This window comes from Sciurus carolinensis, chromosome 8, assembly GCF_902686445.1.
Source record: "Sciurus carolinensis chromosome 8, mSciCar1.2, whole genome shotgun sequence".
NCBI classification, from domain to species: Eukaryota; Metazoa; Chordata; class Mammalia; order Rodentia; family Sciuridae; genus Sciurus; species Sciurus carolinensis.
The window spans coordinates 12,703,154-12,722,262 of NC_062220.1; the positions used below are offsets into that span (position 1 = coordinate 12,703,154).

At 53.8% G+C, this 19,109-nt stretch overlaps 2 protein-coding genes across 4 annotated transcripts in view; one reads left to right on the plus strand and one right to left on the minus strand.

Moving 5' to 3' along the window:
- Trpv6 (transient receptor potential cation channel subfamily V member 6) lies at positions 1-14,767 on the plus strand. The gene is made up of 15 exons (XM_047560725.1): positions 1-402; positions 8,000-8,097; positions 8,213-8,335; positions 8,706-8,843; positions 9,145-9,243; positions 9,368-9,540; positions 10,012-10,158; positions 10,238-10,450; positions 10,748-10,834; positions 10,932-11,008; positions 11,245-11,410; positions 11,769-11,835; positions 12,193-12,461; positions 13,551-13,657; positions 14,029-14,767. Exons 1-15 carry the CDS (start codon positions 275-277, stop codon positions 14,330-14,332), a joined length of 2,196 nt encoding a protein of 731 aa, XP_047416681.1. The 5' UTR covers positions 1-274; the 3' UTR covers positions 14,333-14,767.
- Ephb6 (EPH receptor B6) overlaps positions 11,963-19,109 on the minus strand; it is an 18,526-nt gene continuing 11,379 nt past the window's right edge. For all 3 annotated transcript variants that reach the window (XM_047560724.1, XM_047560722.1, XM_047560723.1), the window contains 11 exons: positions 18,816-18,940; positions 18,433-18,595; positions 17,863-17,977; positions 17,612-17,664; positions 17,343-17,462; positions 16,983-17,230; positions 16,554-16,727; positions 15,928-16,077; positions 15,523-15,716; positions 15,253-15,408; positions 11,963-15,174 (listed from right to left, as the gene is read on the minus strand). In XM_047560724.1, the coding sequence (XP_047416680.1) occupies positions 15,066-15,174; positions 15,253-15,408; positions 15,523-15,716; positions 15,928-16,077; positions 16,554-16,727; positions 16,983-17,230; positions 17,343-17,462; positions 17,612-17,664; positions 17,863-17,977; positions 18,433-18,595; positions 18,816-18,940 (1,607 nt within the window). In that variant the 3' untranslated portion in view covers positions 11,963-15,065. The remainder of the gene's footprint in view (positions 15,175-15,252; positions 15,409-15,522; positions 15,717-15,927; positions 16,078-16,553; positions 16,728-16,982; positions 17,231-17,342; positions 17,463-17,611; positions 17,665-17,862; positions 17,978-18,432; positions 18,596-18,815; positions 18,941-19,109) is intronic.

Here is a 19,109-nt window from a genome sequence, read left to right on the forward strand (position 1 = left end):
GAGTGTCTGCACGGCAGCTCCAGCTCACTCCCAGCAGGAGCTCCAGGCGGACCAGCCCAGCAGAATCCCAGCTCTGCCAAGAGTAACAAACTCCGAGCCCTCTGCAGACCGCGAGGCTGACACGAGGAGCTTCCCGGGACCTCCGCAGGACAAGTAGGAGACGGGACCTCTACAGGGAGAGGGCAGGCCGGCTCTTGGGGTTGCCGATGTGGCCCCAAGGTCGAGCCCAGTCGGGGTCTGGCCTCAGCCCCCCAAAGAGCAGGTCCTGCACTCCATGGGGTTGTCTCTGCCCAAGGAGAAGGGCTTAATTCTCTGCCTATGGAACAAGTTCTGCAGATGGTTCCACAGACAGGAGTCCTCGGCTCAAAGCCGAGATGAGCAGAACCTACTGCAGCAGAAGAGGTAAGTCTCACCGTCCACTCCCCTTGCCAGTCCCAGGCTCACGCTCCTGTCGGCCCCCTTCACCTCCTGTCTTTACCTGCCCCCGCCCCTGGCTGGGCAGATGGTGCTCCACGGTCTGAACTGGCTCTTGGGAGCACCTGGTCTCCAGCGTCTTGGCCTGTGGGGCTCCCTGTCTGGATGCCAGGTCGGAGAGATCTGGAGCCTCTCGTTCAGTTCCAGAACCTGTAGTGAGTACCTCCCTCCTGGAAGGTGCTCCACGGGGCCTTGTAGGCATTGTGGCCTCACGGAGTCCCTCACTCCAGAGGGTCTGGCAGTCAGGCAAGGCTCATATATTCTCTTCTCTGTGCCCCCCAGAACGATCTCATGGTGGAAACACAGGGCATACACGCATGCACACGGGAACAAGGGCATGACCAAATGGGTAAAGCGGAGAGGGGACTGCGGACACTAGTGATCACAAGTAGGACAAAATGTGAAATAGTTATCATCTCTGCATTTATCTCAATCAGACCTTGACCGAGGCTGCACTCTATTCCAGCACTGGACAGGGCTGGGGGTGGGGCATGGGTACCTGGCCAAAATACCAGATGTGCTAAGGACCAGGCTCATCCACCTTCTCACTTTGGTTGGGGGATTTGAGAGGTTCTCGAGTTTGAGCCCTAAGCAAATCTCACTGTCGTCTCCAGCCCTGAAGACCTCCCTCAACTCACTTGACTCCTACCCTTCACCCCCAAATAGCAGCTCAGAGCTGGAGTTGGGGGCAGGAGAGAAGAGAAATCCACAGGATCTTGGAGCCATCCTGCTGTGTCTCCCCTCCCAGTGTTCTAATGGATTTTCTCACCCAGTTGATGACATACTAGAAGGAAGTTCTGACCCTTGGGATTTTCCCTGGGCCCCTAATGAGGCAGATAATATGTCTCTTCATAGAAGAAAATCTGAAGATTTTGTGTCTTGGGGTTTTTCTCCATCTCAGAAAGCAGGGGTCTGCCTAGGCTGACTGGAAAACTGCCTGGGGTTTCCTCTGCTTTTGCTCAAGAATTCTGGGCTGGGATGTGCCCTTCTTTGAGTTGTGACTTCCTGTCTCTCACATCAGCCACCCACCTCTCTCCCCCCAGGCCTGGGAGAGTGGGGGCTGGGACACATGTCTGGCTGATGACGTCTTGGGGCAACAGAATGGCACTGTTGTTGGAGAATAGGTTGTCACTGGCTCACTGGCTCTTCCCACTCCTAGGACACTAGGGCTGGGGGCACCAGCCACAGAGCAACGAAAGGCCTGGGAAGGCAAGCTTCCCTGTGTGCTGCTGTGACATCCTGAGAGACTTGGGCTGGAGCACCAAGTCCTGGCTGAGTTAGGTCACTTCCAGTATCTCTGTTTCTTCATAAGACCACCTGGTGGGCCCATTCTGCCATAGATAGGGACTCCCCTCTCTTCCCTGTCATCTGACCGCTGCATCTACTTTTGTTTCTTGCCTCTACCTCTAGATACCAAGTGTGCACAATATTACCTCCTCTTTGGATGGCACTTCCCAGGAGGAGCGGATATTTTCTGGAAGGGGGCTTTCCTAGTCTATGTGGTCAACTAGACACAGGAAGACACATTGGCAATTAGAAAATCATGGGATGGTCATGAAATAAGGACAAGATGGCTAGGTGAAGATTGAGCTGAGGAGAGACAGGGACAAAGGATGTATCAAGAACCGGGCACTGAAATAGTTCCCAGCTCCTACCTTGTGTCATGTGATCTCAGATGTGGGCTGCGGAGGTAGGTCCTCATGTCCCTGTAGGAATGAGGCAGGCCCAGGGTCCACAAGGGAGGAAGAGGTGAGTCAGAACGTGTGCTGAGCAAGACTTGGAAGGGAAATTTGGGGTGGGATCAGGTGGGATTCCATGGATGGTCCAGTGAGAAGGGGTTCTTTCTTGTGTCTCCATCAGACAGCCCGGTGTTATTGGGGTCCAAGTTGAGTTCTCAACGTTCTCCCATTTCTTCCAGATCACCTCTCCCTCTGGCTTGATTTTTTTTTCATTTCCTGATATTCATTGCATTGAATATTTGTTGAGCATAAGATATTCCACTAGGTTTGGGAAATGAATAGGACACATTCCTACTCTCAAGGGCTCACATTCTGAGGGGCAAAATATACCAAAATTCATCTACACTAGGCCCTCTGCAGCTGCAGATTCAATCTCTTTTCTTTTTCTTTTTTTGTCTGTGGTGCTAGGGATGGAAGCCAGGCAGGGTCTTGCTCATGCTAGGCAAGAGTTCTACCACTGAGTTATATTCCCAGCCCTTGCATCTGCAAATTCAACCAACCTTGGAGAGGAAATAACTGTTTAAAAGTTCCGTTGTGGCTGACATGTACTGTGTGGTTAGGCACATGACGGTTATGTTTGTACTGAACATGGGTGGACTTCTTTTTCTAGCCGTTATTTCCCAAACAATAGGATATAACAACTATTGACAAAGCATCCACATCGACTTTGGTCTTACAAGTCATCTAGAGACATGTGTAAGTTGTATGCGAACACCACACCATGGTATAGAAAGGACTTGACCGTCTATGGATTTCCATATCTGTGGGAGTCCTGGATCCAGTCCCCTTTACAGACAGGAGGGATGACTGGATGTGGTTAAAGATGAGCTTGGTCAAGGTCACCAGAAGGGTACAGACCTGTGTAAAGGGAGCCCAGAGGAGGAAGCTGCAGTATCTGATTTCTGCTGAGAGCGGTCATAGAGGCTGCCCAGTCCCTCCCATGCTGGCACCTTCTCTCTGCGCTGGACGGTTTTCTACATGGATAACACAGGTGAACTGAAGTGTCTGAGAACACTAAGCTCTGGCACGCCCCACGCACCACACACTCCTGCCTCAGCAAACACACGCACATCTGCTTGCATGTATATCCATCTACTCACACGAAGAAATTGTGGCAGTTAAAAAGATGGCCAGGCTCCAAGTCTCTAAAGTGCCACTTTCCCCAGATTTTGGCTTCCTCATCCCATTGCCAGGAGCCTCAGCTGGAGGGAGGTGACCCACAAGTGCCCAGTGAATACCGCCTCCCACACATGACTGCTCTCTTCTTCCTCTGTGGTCACCACCCCAGGCATACCCCCCACCTCCCAAGAAAAACCAGGAGGAGCCATAAAACTTGAAGAACCACATAATTTAGTGGTAAGAGCCCGGGGCTATGTTCTTGGCCAGGCTTTCTGCCTTTTAACCCTGTGTAATCTCTGGTAATAACTTGGCCATTCTGCCTCAGTTTACTTTTCTAAAAAATGGAAGAATTACTCCACCCGTGGTAGAGGGTTATAATGGGCAAAATTGAGATGTTGCTTTGGAAACTGAATGGTACGTTTAACAAATGGGATTATCGTGATAAAAAAAAATACATAGCAGTAAAAAGGGCAACTCCCCAAGGTGGGGAGCATCACAAGGGTTGTGAACTTCCTCCGAGCAGAACAGGACAGAATCTACCAGAAGGTGTACTCAACCATACTGTGTATCACTCCATCCCCACCGCAAAGGCACATTCATCTGAGAGGATGTTTGGGGAGAAACCTATGGGAGGGATGTGTCTCCACAGGGTCTCCTCTGTGGTCTCTAAGCCTCCTTCCAACCCTGATTAGCACAAAGAACAAGGACAGAGAGATGGCTAATGGGGCACTCCTCCCAGCTCTGCCTCTGGCTTGCTTGGACAAATCACATCAGAGCTCCGGGACTCTGTCTCCATCTGTCACGTGAACAGATTAGACTCAATTTCTGGGGACTTTCTAATCTTAATCTTCTGATTTGAGCTTTTGCTGTAGATGCTCTCTATCCTGCTGCTTTCTTCAGCACCAAAAGCAAAACTTGACAGGTGTACATGGCACACATAGATACACAAGTACCTGAGAACCCGGAGCACAGTGAGGTCCAGGGACAGAGAGGAGGGAAGTCAAGCACCCTCACTTGGTGGCCCAGAGGTAGCCTGAGTGGAAAATCATTGATTTGTCTTCACAGCAAAAAAAATGTGCTAGGTTTTGTGCCAGGAGCCCCATAGCTGGGTTTCTACCAAACAGTGTTCAATGTAGACTTCAATTTTATAATTAATCGACCAGTAAAACAAAACATTCTAGAACCTGAAAACACCTCTCCTAGTGTGATCATTTCAGATTTGTTCTATAATTCTTTTTGCTACTTAATCAGCAGGAGCTTAAATGGCCTCACCTTTGTGTTTCTTCCTTACATGAGTATTTAATGATCTGTTAGAAAATATTTTGCATGTATAGTGAATTTCTAATTCTCTTTCATGTGAAGAATCCTTTTTTCAATGGATTATGAACACTTGTACCTCTAAGTCAGGGCTTCTCCACCTTGGCCTGATTAACATTTGGGGCAGGGTAGCTCTGTGGTGGGTGCTGTCCTACTCAGGATGTTTAGTAGCATCCCTTCCCTCTACCCACCAGATGCCAGGAGCACACCCCTACCCCTCAGTTGTGATCTAAACTCCTGTGATGGCTTTCATTGGAGAATCTACAAGCTTCTTTGATGCTCTTTGCACTTTCCTATGGAGCCTGAGAAAACTCAGAGATTTGGGGGCCTTTCTCCTAACTACCGAGAACCTCAGCTTGGGCTTTCTCTGCTGTCCCCTGGTGGCCCTATTTTATTATTGCAAGTAATGGCTCTACCTGATACCATGGAACCCATTCACACACCTGCCCAACTTTTTGCTGGATTCTGGAATTTGCAACCAGAGGAGGCCGTTTTCCTACAGACTTTGCTGGGTTGGGTTATAAGTTGTTTCTTCACCCAGGGTGTGGTCTGACTAGGTTGCCAGATAAAATCCAGGACACCCAGTTCAAGGTGAATCTCAGATAAACAAAGAGTAAGTTTTTAGTATAAGCATGTCAAAAATATTGCATGGGACATACTCATACTAAAAAAAGAAAAAGTAGTGGATCTAAAATCAAAAGTTAACTATGTATCTTGTATTCTTATTTTACAAATCTGACAAACCAAGATTCTCCCCAGGTCCACTAGGATATCTGCAGAGGCAGGAAAAGGAATATGGAGGGAATGGAGGCAGAGAGGGACATCTGCAGGCTTCAGAGAAGTATAGGGGCCCTTCCCCTTGGGCCTAGCCTAGTGGAATAGACAGATGATAATTACAACACAAAGAATGGGATGCTGGTATAAAAGTAAAGCCGGAAGAGAGAGTAAAGACCATGCTGGGGAGGGTGCGTGTATGTAAGTGTGCCCACTCTAATGCTGGCTGTGTAATATCCACAGAAGAGGAACTTGGGCACGTGGCTGGAGCAGTGCTGGTGGTGGTGAAGGAGGAGCAGAAAGCGTTTCTGTAGCCATGTCCACATAGCCAGCGTGCTGCTTTTCATTTAGATGTATGTTTGCTTAAGGTTGGTTCCGGGGTGGTTGCTGGAGAAAATAAGGAGGGGCAGTAAAACCAGGCCACATGTTTGGCCCCTGCTAGGGATTCATCCATTCTGCAGCTAGCACGGGTGAGCACCCACAGCATTCTAGACTTTACCCCAGCATCGCAGTGCAGAATAGACAATGAACAATTCAGAGCTGGGGAGTCGATTCTGGGAAGCGGCAGCCCTGTGGGCGCAGGCAGAGGGAGAACTGTGTGCTCTGCGGAGCTCAGGCATGTGGTGAGACCAAAATGCAGGGTGGAAGGAATGAGTGGGAGGAGCAGCGGATGGAAAAATAGTTGCACAGAGACTGTGAAGGACCTCTGTGTTCCCTATCCTTGGGCACCGAGGTGCCCATCCGAATATGGTAGGCTGCGATTGCAGGTGCCATTTAGAAAGATTACCTTGGGAGCATCCAGAAGAATGGGCTAAAGGTACCTAGGGAGCAGGGGAGCTAGTTAGGAGAATAGTTGGCTCATCTTGGGCTGGAGAACGAGGACATGAGTTAATGAGGGTTAGCAGGAGCAAAAAGGAAGGGAATGAATGGAGATGGGACTTTAGATGTTGCAGTGACAGGCCTGGTGGCTGCCCATGTGGCCCGGGAGATGTGTGAGTCTTTTTTCCTCTTCTGATCACCACCCCAACCCGTTTCTCAGTAGGTTTCTCGCCACTGCTCACACTTCAGGATGTGAGCGCCTGTTGTTTTTTGGTATGTAATATATTTGGTCACATATAAATAAATAGGGTTATTTCATTCACTCCCATAGAAAGACCAAATGGCTCAAGGTCGAGAGAGAAAATCGAATAGAAGGTGACCACATGTCTTAGTTGGGGAAGGTCTGATTTTATGAGATTTTTAGTTCATCCTCAGAATAAGACTAGAGAAATAATCTGGGCAGTCATAGAAGACAAGTTTGCCCAAAGCAAATGAAAAGCAGAGAATTAAAAAAGTAAAGACTAAGGAGAAGGAAAAAAATTTTTAAAAAGACCTATGAATTTAAACTCGGTGAAGCCCAAAAAGAACAAAAGGAAAAATGGGACCATTCAGACCTGCGTGACATGAATGAAGCCTCCTGATCGGGCTTTCCAGCTCCTCTGCATCTGTCATCGTTGGCTAGAGTTTATATCTTCACAGGTGCTAATGGTGGAGGTGAGTAGCCTACCCCCCGTAGGTAGAGAGTGTGAAAAGGCAGGAGTATTTGCCTTCTACGCTCTAGGTGTGCTGCCTGCATGTGGAGTTTCCTGAGCCTGCCTGGATTTATCACCTCCGGTGTTTTGCACGCAGGGACCACACTCAGATAGCTACTGACTTGAGTGATGCTTCTCAAAGTTTAATATGCACCAGAGTCAGTTGGAATTTTCTTAAATTGCAGACCCTGCTTTTCCAGGTTCAAGGGTGGGTCTGAGAGTCCACCTTTCTTATAAGTGTTTACGAGATGCTAATGATCTCTTTAAGAAGAAAGGGGGGTCAGGATAAGATGTGAGAGGAAAGAAGAGTGGGAGAAAGAGAGAGAGAGAGATACGGACAGACAGAAGGAAGAAGAGAGAAGATATGAAATGAGGAGGAAAGGAAGCCCAGAATCAGGCCTTTACAAATGGGCAACTGTTGGTTTTGGGCTGAACCCCAAAGACGCTACCAACAGGAGGAGGAAAAAGCTGGAATAAAAGAACTTTGCTAAGAAAGTCAAGTAGGCAGAGCATCACAACAGGAAAAAACTGGCTAGCCTCTGCATGTTGGCTTCCTCCGTAAACATGAGGGAGGAACTCCTTGTACCCCTAGTCCATGCAAAACAAGGCTTATCCAGGAGGCAATCTCAGGGCAGCCAGGAGGCTAAGCCAGGACCACTCCAGAGGTAAACAGGTCAGAAGGTGAATGCATACTGGAGTACAACTCCTCCCCGTCACCTGATAGACAAGATAGCACAGACATGCACTGTACATTCTGGTCCAGCAATCGGGGTATGGCAAGCCAGTCACGACAATCTCTCACACGTGCTGAAGGAGCAAAACGCTGACTGACCAGGTGAAGAAAGACTGGGTGACCCTTGCTCTGCCCTGGCCCCACCTGCCTGGGTCAAGGACCTTGGGACCCATGGGGCCCAGGGGCAGGTGTCTGGGGGAGCACAGCCTCGCCACTTGTTCCACCCACGGGAAGCTCACTGTCACCACTTCTCTCCTCCCATTCCCTGGTAGGATCTGGGAGTCTCCTCTCCTTCTAGCAGCCAAAGAAAATGACGTCCAGGTTCTGAGCAAGCTGCTCAAGTATGAGGCCTGTGAGGTGCACCAGAGAGGTAAGGCTCAGAGCCCAGCACTGGTCTACTGGGTCAGTCCCACAACAGGACTTCCCAGGAGAGCCCAGGACCCGCTCCATAGAAGCCACGTGACTCTTTTCTTTACAAATGCCAGGAGCCATGGGGGAGACAGCGCTGCACATAGCAGCCCTCTATGACAACCTGGAGGCCGCCATGGTGCTGATGGAGGCTGCCCCAGACCTGGTCTTCGAGCCCATGACATCTGCGCTGTATGAAGGTGAGGGCCCATGGGACCAGGATGAGAGAAGGGGCGGTCTGTAGATGTTTCCCGCCGTCTCTGTGAAGGACCATGTGGGAAAACCAGGGGGGGCATCGGAGCCTCCCTACCCCCGATTCCCTTCCCCAGAAGCCTTCCGTCTTCCTTGCCGTCCTGATGGCACATTCCTAGAACATCCGGCATCTGAAATGCCAGCGGCCTAGAGAAGGAGAGGAGATGGGGACAGCAGGGTCCCTGGGAACCTTGACACCCAAAGGATTTCTGTCCTCCATCCCAGTCTGCTCTTAGGAAGGAGACCATGGGTTCACACCAGAAAGAGCCTTTCAGGGTTCTAGGGGCAATTTGTGACTGACAGCTGTCTCTGGGTCAGGTCAGACCGCCCTGCACATCGCTGTCATGAACCAGAATGTGAACCTCGTGCGTGCCCTGCTCACCCACGGGGCCAGCGTCTCTGCCAGAGCCACGGGAACCGCCTTCCAACGCAGCCCCCACAACCTCATCTACTATGGTGAGGGACAGGGCCGGGTGGGAGGAGGGGAGGTGCGGAGCCAGGTAGAGGCCAAGGAGGTGGGCTACGGAGGGCCTTGCTGGCAGCGCCATCTGTGGGGAAGCAGAAGGGCAGCCCTCACAGGACTTAAGACCAGAGGCCAATTCCCAGGTCCCCCTTCAGTGCCCTTTCCTCGGCTTCTGCTGGACAAGGGCCCATGTCCTGAGCGGAGACGTGGGAGGAGCAGGCAGTCACCTGGGAGAAACTGCCCCTCGTCTCGTGACCCTGTGGTCTCCTGCCACGGATCTCTCTGTGTCCCCAGGGGAGCACCCTTTGTCCTTTGCTGCCTGCGTGGGCAGCGAGGAGATTGTGCGGCTACTCATTGAGCATGGGGCTGACATCCGGGCCCAGGACTCCCTGGGTAAGAGCTGAGATGGGAGGGGGCGCTGGGATGCTGCTGGGGTGTGAGGGGAGGACCCCAGGCGGGAGTGGGACCATCGGGGACTGGAGGCCTGTGTCCCCATGCCAGCCCGTGTCCTCCCCAGGGAACACCGTGCTACACATCCTCATCCTGCAGCCCAACAAAACCTTTGCCTGCCAGATGTACAACCTGCTGCTGTCCTATGACGGAGGGGACCACCTGCAGCCCCTGGAGCTCATGCCCAATCACCAGGGCCTCACCCCCTTCAAGCTGGCGGGGGTGGAGGGCAACACTGTGGTGAGAGGCTCCCCAGCCCTAGGCCGTCTCTCTAGTGGCCCACATCCTACTCTGCTGCCCTGGGAGGAAACATGTCTAGACACATCCCTGGTGCCTAGGTTCCTGTCGTAGCTCAGACTGGGAATTTCCTCTTGACCTCTGTCTCTCTTGTCCCTATTCCATTTCCTGCCCACTTTCTCTGACCTGAGTATCGGAGATTTAAACTAGATCCATCCGGGTTCTGTAATGCTCAGGGCCATGTGCCTTATCCAGAGTAGCAACCCTTCCCCTCTCTCATCTTCCTTCCTGAGCTCTAGAGAGTCACTGGGAAGGAAGGTGAACTTAGAAGTCAGACTGAACACGTGTGAAGCTGCCCCCAGATGAGGGGCCGCTGGCCCTCTCCAGGGCTTCTCTCCTCCCAGACGTGCTTCTGCTTCACCCTCTGTGGCATTCCCTCTGCCTGCGGCTCCTGATGCTCTCCACCTCCCTCAGATGTTCCAGCACCTGATGCAGAAGAGGAAGCACATCCAGTGGACATATGGGCCACTGACCTCCACCCTCTATGACCTCACGGAGATCGACTCCTCAGGGGATGAGCAATCCCTGCTAGAACTTATCGTCACCACCAAGAAGCGGGAGGTACAGGGGTCTCCACAGCGGAGGTGGCTGGTGAGAGGCACCAGGGTCTCAGTTACCCATTCTCCTCTTTCTGCTGCAGGCTCGCCATATCCTGGATCAGACTCCAGTGAAGGAGCTGGTGAGCCTCAAGTGGAAGAGGTATGGGCGGCCCTACTTCTGCGTGCTGGGTGCCATCTACCTGCTGTACATCATCTGCTTTACCATGTGCTGTGTCTACCGCCCCCTCAAGCCCAGGACCACTAATCGCACCAACCCCCGGGACAACACCCTCCTCCAGCAGAAACTCTTCCAGGTGATACCCCAGGAGTGGTAGACGGACAGGGCAGGATGCTGCTCTCTGCTCTTTCTCAGTTTGGTGCCCCTGCCTCGTGCTCAAATCCACATTGCTCTCCTCAGATCTCTGATATATGGGTCCAGACTCCACACACACACACACACACACACACACACACACACACCCCAGGAGCAGTCTGAGACTAGGCAGGCCTCATGACTTAGAAAGGTCTGGGCTGCTGGCCCTAGGCACCAGGAAAGGTAGGGCAGATGCATGAGAGCCCTGGGTGCTTTGACCATCTTTTTCTCTCCTCAGGAGTCCTATGTGACCCCCAAGGATGACCTCCGGCTGGTGGGGGAACTGGTGACCATTATTGGCGCTGTGATCATCCTGCTGGTAGAGGTGAGGTGTGGGTGGGATCCGGAGTGAAGCTGTCTGTTCCAGGGATCCAGCCTAATTCAGGTCCTCAAGTGCCTTTGTCTCCCCAACTTCTCTTCAGATACCAGATATCTTCAGGTTTGGGGTCACTCGCTTCTTTGGACAGACCATCCTTGGGGGGCCATTCCACGTCATCATGTGAGTGCCCTTCCTCTCACCTGGCCTCCCTTCCCTCCTAGGGCTCGTTTCCCTCCCTGGATTCCTGATTCTCTAACCTTACCTCCAGAGATCCTTCTCTAGTGATATGTGTCCCTATGCATTGAGTGTGCACAGGCTGAGTCTGAATGTGTGGGGGCTGCCCTAGTTACCCCCTTGCTGCCAGGTCCCCGGGATAATCCAGCCCTGCACTCATCGCCTCCCTGCTCTCCTCCTAGTGTCACCTATGCCTTCATGGTGCTGGTGACCATGGTGATGCGGCTCACCAATGCGGATGGGGAGGTGGTGCCCATGTCCTTTGCCCTGGTGCTGGGCTGGTGCAACGTCATGTATTTTGCCCGAGGATTCCAGATGCTGGGCCCCTTCACCATCATGATCCAGAAGGTCAGTGCTTTCCCCTGACACTTCCTAGAGAGAGGTCCCAAACTAAGCATCAGGGAACACTTCTGCAGAGGACCAAATATTCAATGTTTCAGGATTTGTGAGCTATACATGGTGTTTGTTGCATATTCTTCTTCTTTTCTTTTTTTTAAACAATCCTTTAAAAATGTTGAAACTATCCAATATTAAAACCATTCAAAAGCCACACCAAACAGGCCAGGTAGATTTGACCTGCAGGCTATGGTTTGCGGACCCACGTCCTGGGGCGTGGAGCTGTTAGACAAATTGGCGCTAGACCTGCCAGCTCTGGATGGAGCAGTTGCTCAGGGATGTGTTTTCTCTCTGCCTCCTGCCCCTCTAGATGATTTTTGGTGACCTGATGCGGTTCTGCTGGCTGATGGCCGTGGTCATCCTAGGCTTTGCTTCAGGTAAATTGACCATCCAGAATGGGGGCCATGGAGGGAGGGATTGGGGGAACCTACAGAGTACAGAATGTCTATGGCTAAACTTGGGGAAAGGAGGGAAGGAAGAGAAAAGACAAGTCAGAGGAGGGATTCCTCAGAGGTAAGGGAACATTGGGAGTGTTAGGGAGAGTGGTTCTTGAGATCAGGAGGGTGAGTCCTGTAGGAAATAAGGGAACAAAAAACCTGAAACATGGAGTGCTGTGGGCCGAGACGGTGATCCTGGGGGTGAAGGGAATGGGAAGGAAATGTGCAGCTATGAGCTGACGTGGGCTGGTCATGATACAGTTGCCATGGTAACTCTCACCCCCTTGGGTGGAGCAGCCTTCTATATCATCTTCCAGACAGAGGATCCTGAAGAGCTGGGCCATTTCTATGACTACCCCATGGCACTGTTCAGCACCTTCGAGCTGTTTCTCACCATCATCGATGGTCCTGCCAACTACGATGTGGACCTGCCCTTCATGTACAGCATCACCTACGCGGCCTTTGCCATCATCGCCACGCTGCTCATGCTCAACCTCCTCATCGCCATGATGGGCGACACTCACTGGCGAGTGGCTCACGAGCGGGATGAGCTCTGGAGGGCCCAGGTGAGCTCCCAGTGGCTGGGTAGGTTAGTGCAAGTCATCCTCTTCCTGCCCAAGAAATGCCCATGCTCAGGGAGAAGCAGCAGGTAGTCTGGCCCTACATATGTTTGGATAGTTATTCCATGCTATGCAAAATAATGCCAAGTGTGCAGAAGAATTGAACTAGCAAAACAACAGAGCAACACCGGACTCTCCGGAAAGATTTCCTCATGGCTTTCTCAACAGTGAAAACCTCAATCTCTTCTAGAATACTCAACAGGAATAAAAGCTGACAGTGGCCAAAACCACAGTCAGTAAATTTTGCTCCCAAGTGAGAATGGAAGTTTCAAGTTTTCTTGACAATATTTAAGTCTGCAAAATCTGACCCAGAAAAATTGCAAGTGTTAAAAATAATGCCATAAAAACTTCCTATCCCAGCAGAAGCTATCTTCAGCCAAATCATCAGGATGGGCATAAGACAATCAGATGAATCAAATCCCTATGTAAAAATATACTTAGAAAAGAATTGATATCAACAAAGATAATTTCAGCAAAATAAAAATGGAAATTCCAAATACTGGAAGGCATTTAACTATGAAAACAGTGAAACCTAAGCTGACTAAATGAGATTTGCTCTGGGAAATATTTTCCCCTTGAAAATGTATAGATTATTAGATTTGCAAGTAGGATGTTTACATCTATAAATGGCCGTTATGTGGGGTCAGACTATTCTGAGCCCTTTCAGACCCCTTTCTACTTGCTTCCCTACTCTCCCTGTCTTCCTTGGGACAAGGTCTCTCCTTCTAAGGGAATCTCTGCATCCCAGCTGACTGCCAGGCTTTGCCATGAATGTCAAGTCTGGGGTGAAGACATGTGGGGCTCAAGTCCCATCAAACTCTCCTCCACAGAAGAGACTCAACCCAGTTCTAACCACTCTCCCAGATCAGGGGCGTTGCTCACCCCTCTGGGAAGCCATGAGCTGCGAGTTTCTTTGCTGCTGGAACACTTGTCTCTGCTGGGGTTGCCCTTCCTCCCCTGCTCTTCTTCTCAATTCACATTGCCTCCTCTGTACCTGGGCTCCTTTCTGACTTGCCCTCTTGTCCTCACACGCAGGTGGTAGCCACCACTGTGATGCTGGAGCGGAAGCTGCCTCGCTGCCTGTGGCCTCGCTCCGGAATCTGTGGGAGCGAGTACGGCCTGGGGGATCGCTGGTTCCTGCGGTAAGCGATGGTGCTGGGTGGCATCCCCCGAGCAATGACTTTTGCAGGGTACCCTTTGCTCAGACAACCTCCTGCTCCCAGGGGCTCCTTGGAGGCCTCTGTGCCCCCTAGGTTTCAGATCCATTGACGGGATCACAGCTACTGAGGAAGTGGCCCCATCAGGAGCATCCCGAGAGCTGGTGGACCAGAGCCTGCTATTTCCTGGGCCCTGGCTGCTGCGGGCCAGGTGTCCCATGCCCATGCCAGTTGCAGGGAAGAAAGGCCAATGATGGTGGGCTGGGGGCAGGTGGATAGGAGAGAGGCACTGGTCTTGCATCTGTTCTTCAGTTCCTGCTCCTCAGGTGCTCAAGTCCTCCTCCTGCATCCCACAGGGTGGAAGACAGGCAGGATCTCAACCGGCAGCGGATCCGACGCTACGCACGGGCCTTCCAGCAGCAGGAAGTCCTCTGCTCCGAGGGCTTGGACAAAGACTCAGGGGGAAAACCAGAGCTGGGCCGTCCCTTGGGCCCCCACCTGTCCTTCCCTACACCCTCAGTGTCTCGAAGCACCTCCCGTAGCAGCATCAACTGGGAAAGGCTCCGGCAAGGGACCCTGCGGAGGGACCTGCGGAGGGACCTGCGGGGGATGATCAACCAGGGCCTGGAGGACGGGGAGGGCTGGGAATACCAGATCTGAGCGCTCACTCCACCGCGAGCATGAAAACAGAACAAAGCAAAAACCAACAAAAACCTAGAGGTCAGAGGGAAAGGGGGCATACCAGGAACGCTAGGCACATTGGGAATTCCTGCTCCAGGTCTCCAGGATGCCTTCAGCTGGGCTAAGAGAAGCTGAGGCTATGGTCCTCACCTTGTCCGAGGCCTTCCTCCTTCTCTTACGGAAGTCCCATTGCACGTCAGAGCACTTTAAGGACAGGTCTGCCTTCTCAGGCACCTGTCTCCACCCCTGTGTAATAAGTGGGAAGGGAGAGAGCCCTTCCCAGGGTGCTCCAGACAGTTGAAGAGGGAAGCGCTGGGCTTATGGAAAGGCGCGTGGGAGGGAGACAGGCACCTCTCTAGGGGTAAAAAAGCTGGGCTGAGTCTCACCACTTTCCAATAAAGTCATTTCCTGCTCCCTGTCCCACCCGCTTCAGCTTGTCTGCATTGCGCCTGCCAACCACATCCTCAGCTCCGCCCCTCCTTGCAGACTGAGGCCTGGACACACCTGAACTTGCAAATTCCCTTCCCTTTAATGTAGGGGAGGCTGGCAGAGGGGGAGGAGGGGATGCAGCGTCCAGAGGAGGGCTGGATTAACGTGGCGGCGCAGAGGCCGAGATGGAGCCTGGCTCACACCTCGCGCCGCCCTCCTGGGACCTGTGTCCAGGGCTGGGTCACCGGCATCATCAGCTCACAGCTTCCTGCCCAGACATCACTCAGACCTCCACTGAGCCTGGCTGCCTCAGATGCTGCTGCAGGAGCTGGATGTTGTGCAGCAGTTTCTTCTGGTGGCCAGCCAGGGTGATGCCCAGGGCAGGCAGGTCTCTGGCGGGGAAGGAGTGGATCAGACCTGGGCCCTCTCCTGGGACCTTGAGTTCCTGTCCACCCGCCACCCCTGCTTACTCCAGGCTGAGCTGAGCCACATCACTGAAGGTGCGGAGGCCAAACTTGGAGAAGTTATCTTGGTAGCATTCCAATCCAATGGCCGAAAGCCAGGCCTGGGGCGAGTCCAGACAAGGGAAGTCCAGGGCCACAGGGTTCAGGAGGGCCTGGGAAGGCCTAAGGCGAGGAGGGGCAAGCAGGTCAAGCTCTCCTCCTCGTCTTAGCCCTCTCTCCTCAGCTTTCTTTTTGGCTTTCATTTACCCCCCCTGGCTCCAGCCCCAAGTTCCAGACCTGTCCCCGGGGCCCCCGTCAGCTTGCAGGGTGTCTGGCTTGCGGATCATCTTGTCAAATGCAGCCACTAGCTGGTCAAAGTGAGGCCGCCGGCCTCGGTCCTTCTGCCATGTGTCCAGCATCAGCAGATGCAGTCCGGGAGGACAGCCGGGAGGCGGGGGCAGCCGGAACTCCTGCTCTATTGCATTTAGTACCTGGGGGTCAGGGGAAGCATCTGGTGATAGGAAGCTCTTGCTAGTAGTGTTAGAAAAGCAGGAATGGACTGATCTGGTGCAGCAGGAGGCCAGAGTGGAGAGGGAACTCTAAAGCATGGATTTTACCAGTTGTGTCATCTTAGGATGTGAATGAATTGGAGAAGGGAGGTCTTGGAATATGGGGGCCTGGGAGGGATCATGGTAAGCTCACCTCTTGCTCACTCATGTCCCAGTAGGGTCGTTCTCCGTAGCTCATCACTTCCCACATAAGTATCCCAAAGCTCCAGACATCGCTGGATGTCGTATGCTTTCCATGAGCAATGACCTCTGGGGCCGCCCAGCGAAGCAAGCAACTTGTGCCCTGAGGAGTGAAGTCAAACACAGCAATAGCAATAATCATAGCAAGAGGAGTCAGGTTTACTGAACAACTACTCTGGGCTCAGGCATATGTTAAAGGTTTCACGCTGAGTGTCTCATTTAATGCCCTGAACACTCCTGTAGGGTGGATATGAGGATGCAGAAGCTGAGGCATAAAGAATATGAATTTGTCCGAGGTTACAGTGCTGGAGATGTGCTGGGGTGTTCTGGGTTTGTACCCAGCTGTAGTGATTCTGGAGCCTGCGACTCCTCCACCTTAGGGGGAGGGCAGGAATGGGTGCCCGTATGGCAACTCTCCTGCCCTCCCCAGACCCCTTTCTTTGCCTTAGTCCCTGAAATCCTTCAATGGCCCCTTGCCTGGGCTTCTTTCTCCCCATTCCATGGGTGAGCTCCAACCCGCAGACACCGATATCCTACCTGACACCCACCCTAGCTAAGCCTCTCGGGCTCTGCACTCACCTGAGGACTGTGTCCAAGACGGGCCACCTTGCACACCAGGTGGCTGTTCACCAGCACACTCCGGGCAGAGAGCGCGCGGTGCACAAAGGCAAAGCTGGACAGGTACTGCATGGCGGCGGCCACTCCCCGCTGCATGGCCACCAGCTGCAGGCTGCTGAATTGGCCTTCCCGTTGCTGAGGGGCAGGGGACAGAGGTCAGCAACAGAGCAGGCCCCTGAACACACTGAACTGAGCAGCAAACACCAGCATGAGGGGCGGTGGGGGGCAGAGGGCGGATTTGGGATTTAGACAATAGCCTGGGAAAGGACGAAGACCACCATGGGAGGCGGGGAAGAGGGAGCAAAGGTCTAGGCTGTCTCCTGGAAGAGGGCAGGACCCCAAGCTCTCCTGGACCCTCGCACCCTCCTCCTCCACCCCAGCTGGACTGACCCTGAGGAAGCTGTCCAGGGGGCCGAGCTCCATGAGCTCCGTCAGCACCATGAGTGGCCGGCTCTTGGTGACCACGCCCTCCAGTCGCAGGATGTTGGGGTGCTGGAACTGGCCCAGGAGGGCAGCGCGGCCCAGGAAGGTCATCTGCAGGCTCTCGGCGCCCCCGGCCCACAGGGCCTGGATGGCCACAGCCTGCTCCCGCCGTCCCCGGGGCTGCAGTCGGCCCCGGCGCACTTCTCCAAAGGATCCTGGAGAACGGGCGCAGGTGGCACAGGGGTCAAGGAAGGGCCGTGGGCTCAGAGTGTCCTGCCGCGCTTAGAGGGATTCCTAGCCCCCAGTCCCTCCTTGTCCCCATAGTACCTGCCCCAATGACCTCCTCAATCTTGATATACGAAGGGTCGACCTCCCGGGCAAGCTCTCGGATGGCCTGGCAGGGGTCCTCGTATGTGGAAGGGTCCGTGTAATACTTCACCCCTAGGCCTGTCGGGAGGAGTGGGCTCTGAGGCAGCGGGGCAAGGCCTGGTGCCCACATGCCCCAGTTGTGCCCGCTTGCTTCTGGAAGCTGGTGAGGGAGCCCCACCCAGCCCCTGCCCCAGCCCGGTCCCGTCCCGTCCCCTCCTCCTGCCCACCTGGGCTGCTGTACTGCTGCAGTTGCTCTGTGTAGCCTGTGCCCCGCCGCTTCCTGAGGGACGAAGCGGCCACCTGAACGACAGCCCCATCTCCACCCCTGCGCCTCCCTGCTCCCCACTCTTGCACGGGGCCCAGGGCAGGGCTGGGGTAGTGGGAGAGGGTGTGCGTGGGCAGGTCTGAGGGTAGCCAGGGCTGCCAGGACATGGACGGGGCTGGGCAGGTGGGGTGGGGCGGGGCACAGGGGCCTCACCGCTGGAAGATGACAGCCAGGACAGTGATGGCCGCCAGCAGGAGGAAGGCCAAGGCTCCCAGGATGGAGCCAATCACCAAGGACAGCTTCTCTGGAAGCTGAGAGGACAGTTCACCTGGGGGACCAGGCCTCACACATGAGCGTGGGAATGCGCCCCGCTACCCCAGGCACCCACACACCCCAGGCACATTCCCTCCTCACAGACATACCCACACACATGAACACACAACGGGTATGTACACACCCAGCCCAAAACAAACCCATACACACGCACACATATGCACATATGCACGAATACGCACTCAGTCCTGTACATGTGCCCACAACCCCTACCGCCCCACACACGCACACACAACATGCACATCCACACAACCCACACGTTCATCCCTACACACCCTCCCTCCCCAGACAGCCCCTGAGGTCAGGGCTCAGCCACAGTACCCTCCTCACATCCTCCTTTCCCAGAGCCTCTGGTCCAGAAGATGCTGGGTCAAGGTTCAAGGCCAGGAGGGTCTTGACCTCTCCTCACTGTCCCCTTGGGCACCCCGCTCCCATGCAGGCACCCCTCACCTTGAGGCAGCGTCTGGAAATAGACCTTGCCCCCATAGGGGCCGTGGCCAGCAGCAGTCCGAGCCCGCACCTGGAAGCCGTAGATGTGGCCAGGACTCAGCCGCGTCACTGTGGCAGTGTTGGTCTCGCTGGTCAGAGTGAAGGAGTGGGATTCGTCTTCTGCCTGGGGGCAACAGCCACTCACTCCCTGCACGGCTGACCCCACTTGCTCCTGCTCTCACCCACAAGGCCTCGCTGCCCTCCTCAGCAGAGATGGCTCTCAAACACATTCCTGGGGCTACCGTCCCCTAAGATTCCCCCTTGCCTTAACGAACCCCAGACTCTCTGGTGGGGACTTTGTGCTCCCAGCAGCCCTGCTGCCACGCCCCCTGCTCCTTGCCCACCTGGTCGTAGTAGCGGAGCTGATAGTCAAGGATGTTCCCATTGGTCTGGTCAGGCTGTGGCCAGGACACAGTGATGCTGTTGGCTGCCCGGCTCACTTGGTGCACCACAGGGACTGCAGAGGGGACTGGATTCCGGTAGGAATTATTAGGGGGATGGGAGTCTCTGGGAGCAGGAGCATCCCTGGTGAGTGGGGGGCATGCAGCTTAGACTAGGGATTCTAAGGCAGCCTGAAGGGAGGGCAGGTGTGGGGAGGGCAGCAGCGGGTCCTAAGGAGCTACCAGGAGATGTCATTA

Coding starts and splice junctions, on each gene's coding strand:
- Trpv6 (XM_047560725.1), top strand. CDS start 275: ATGGGGTTGTCTCTGCCCAAGGAGAAGGGCTTAATTCTCTGCCTATGG. Junction 8,336..8,705: donor GACATCTGCGCTGTATGAAG/GTGAGGGCCCAT, acceptor TCTCTGGGTCAG/GTCAGACCGCCCTGCACATC. Junction 8,844..9,144: donor CCACAACCTCATCTACTATG/GTGAGGGACAGG, acceptor CTGTGTCCCCAG/GGGAGCACCCTTTGTCCTTT.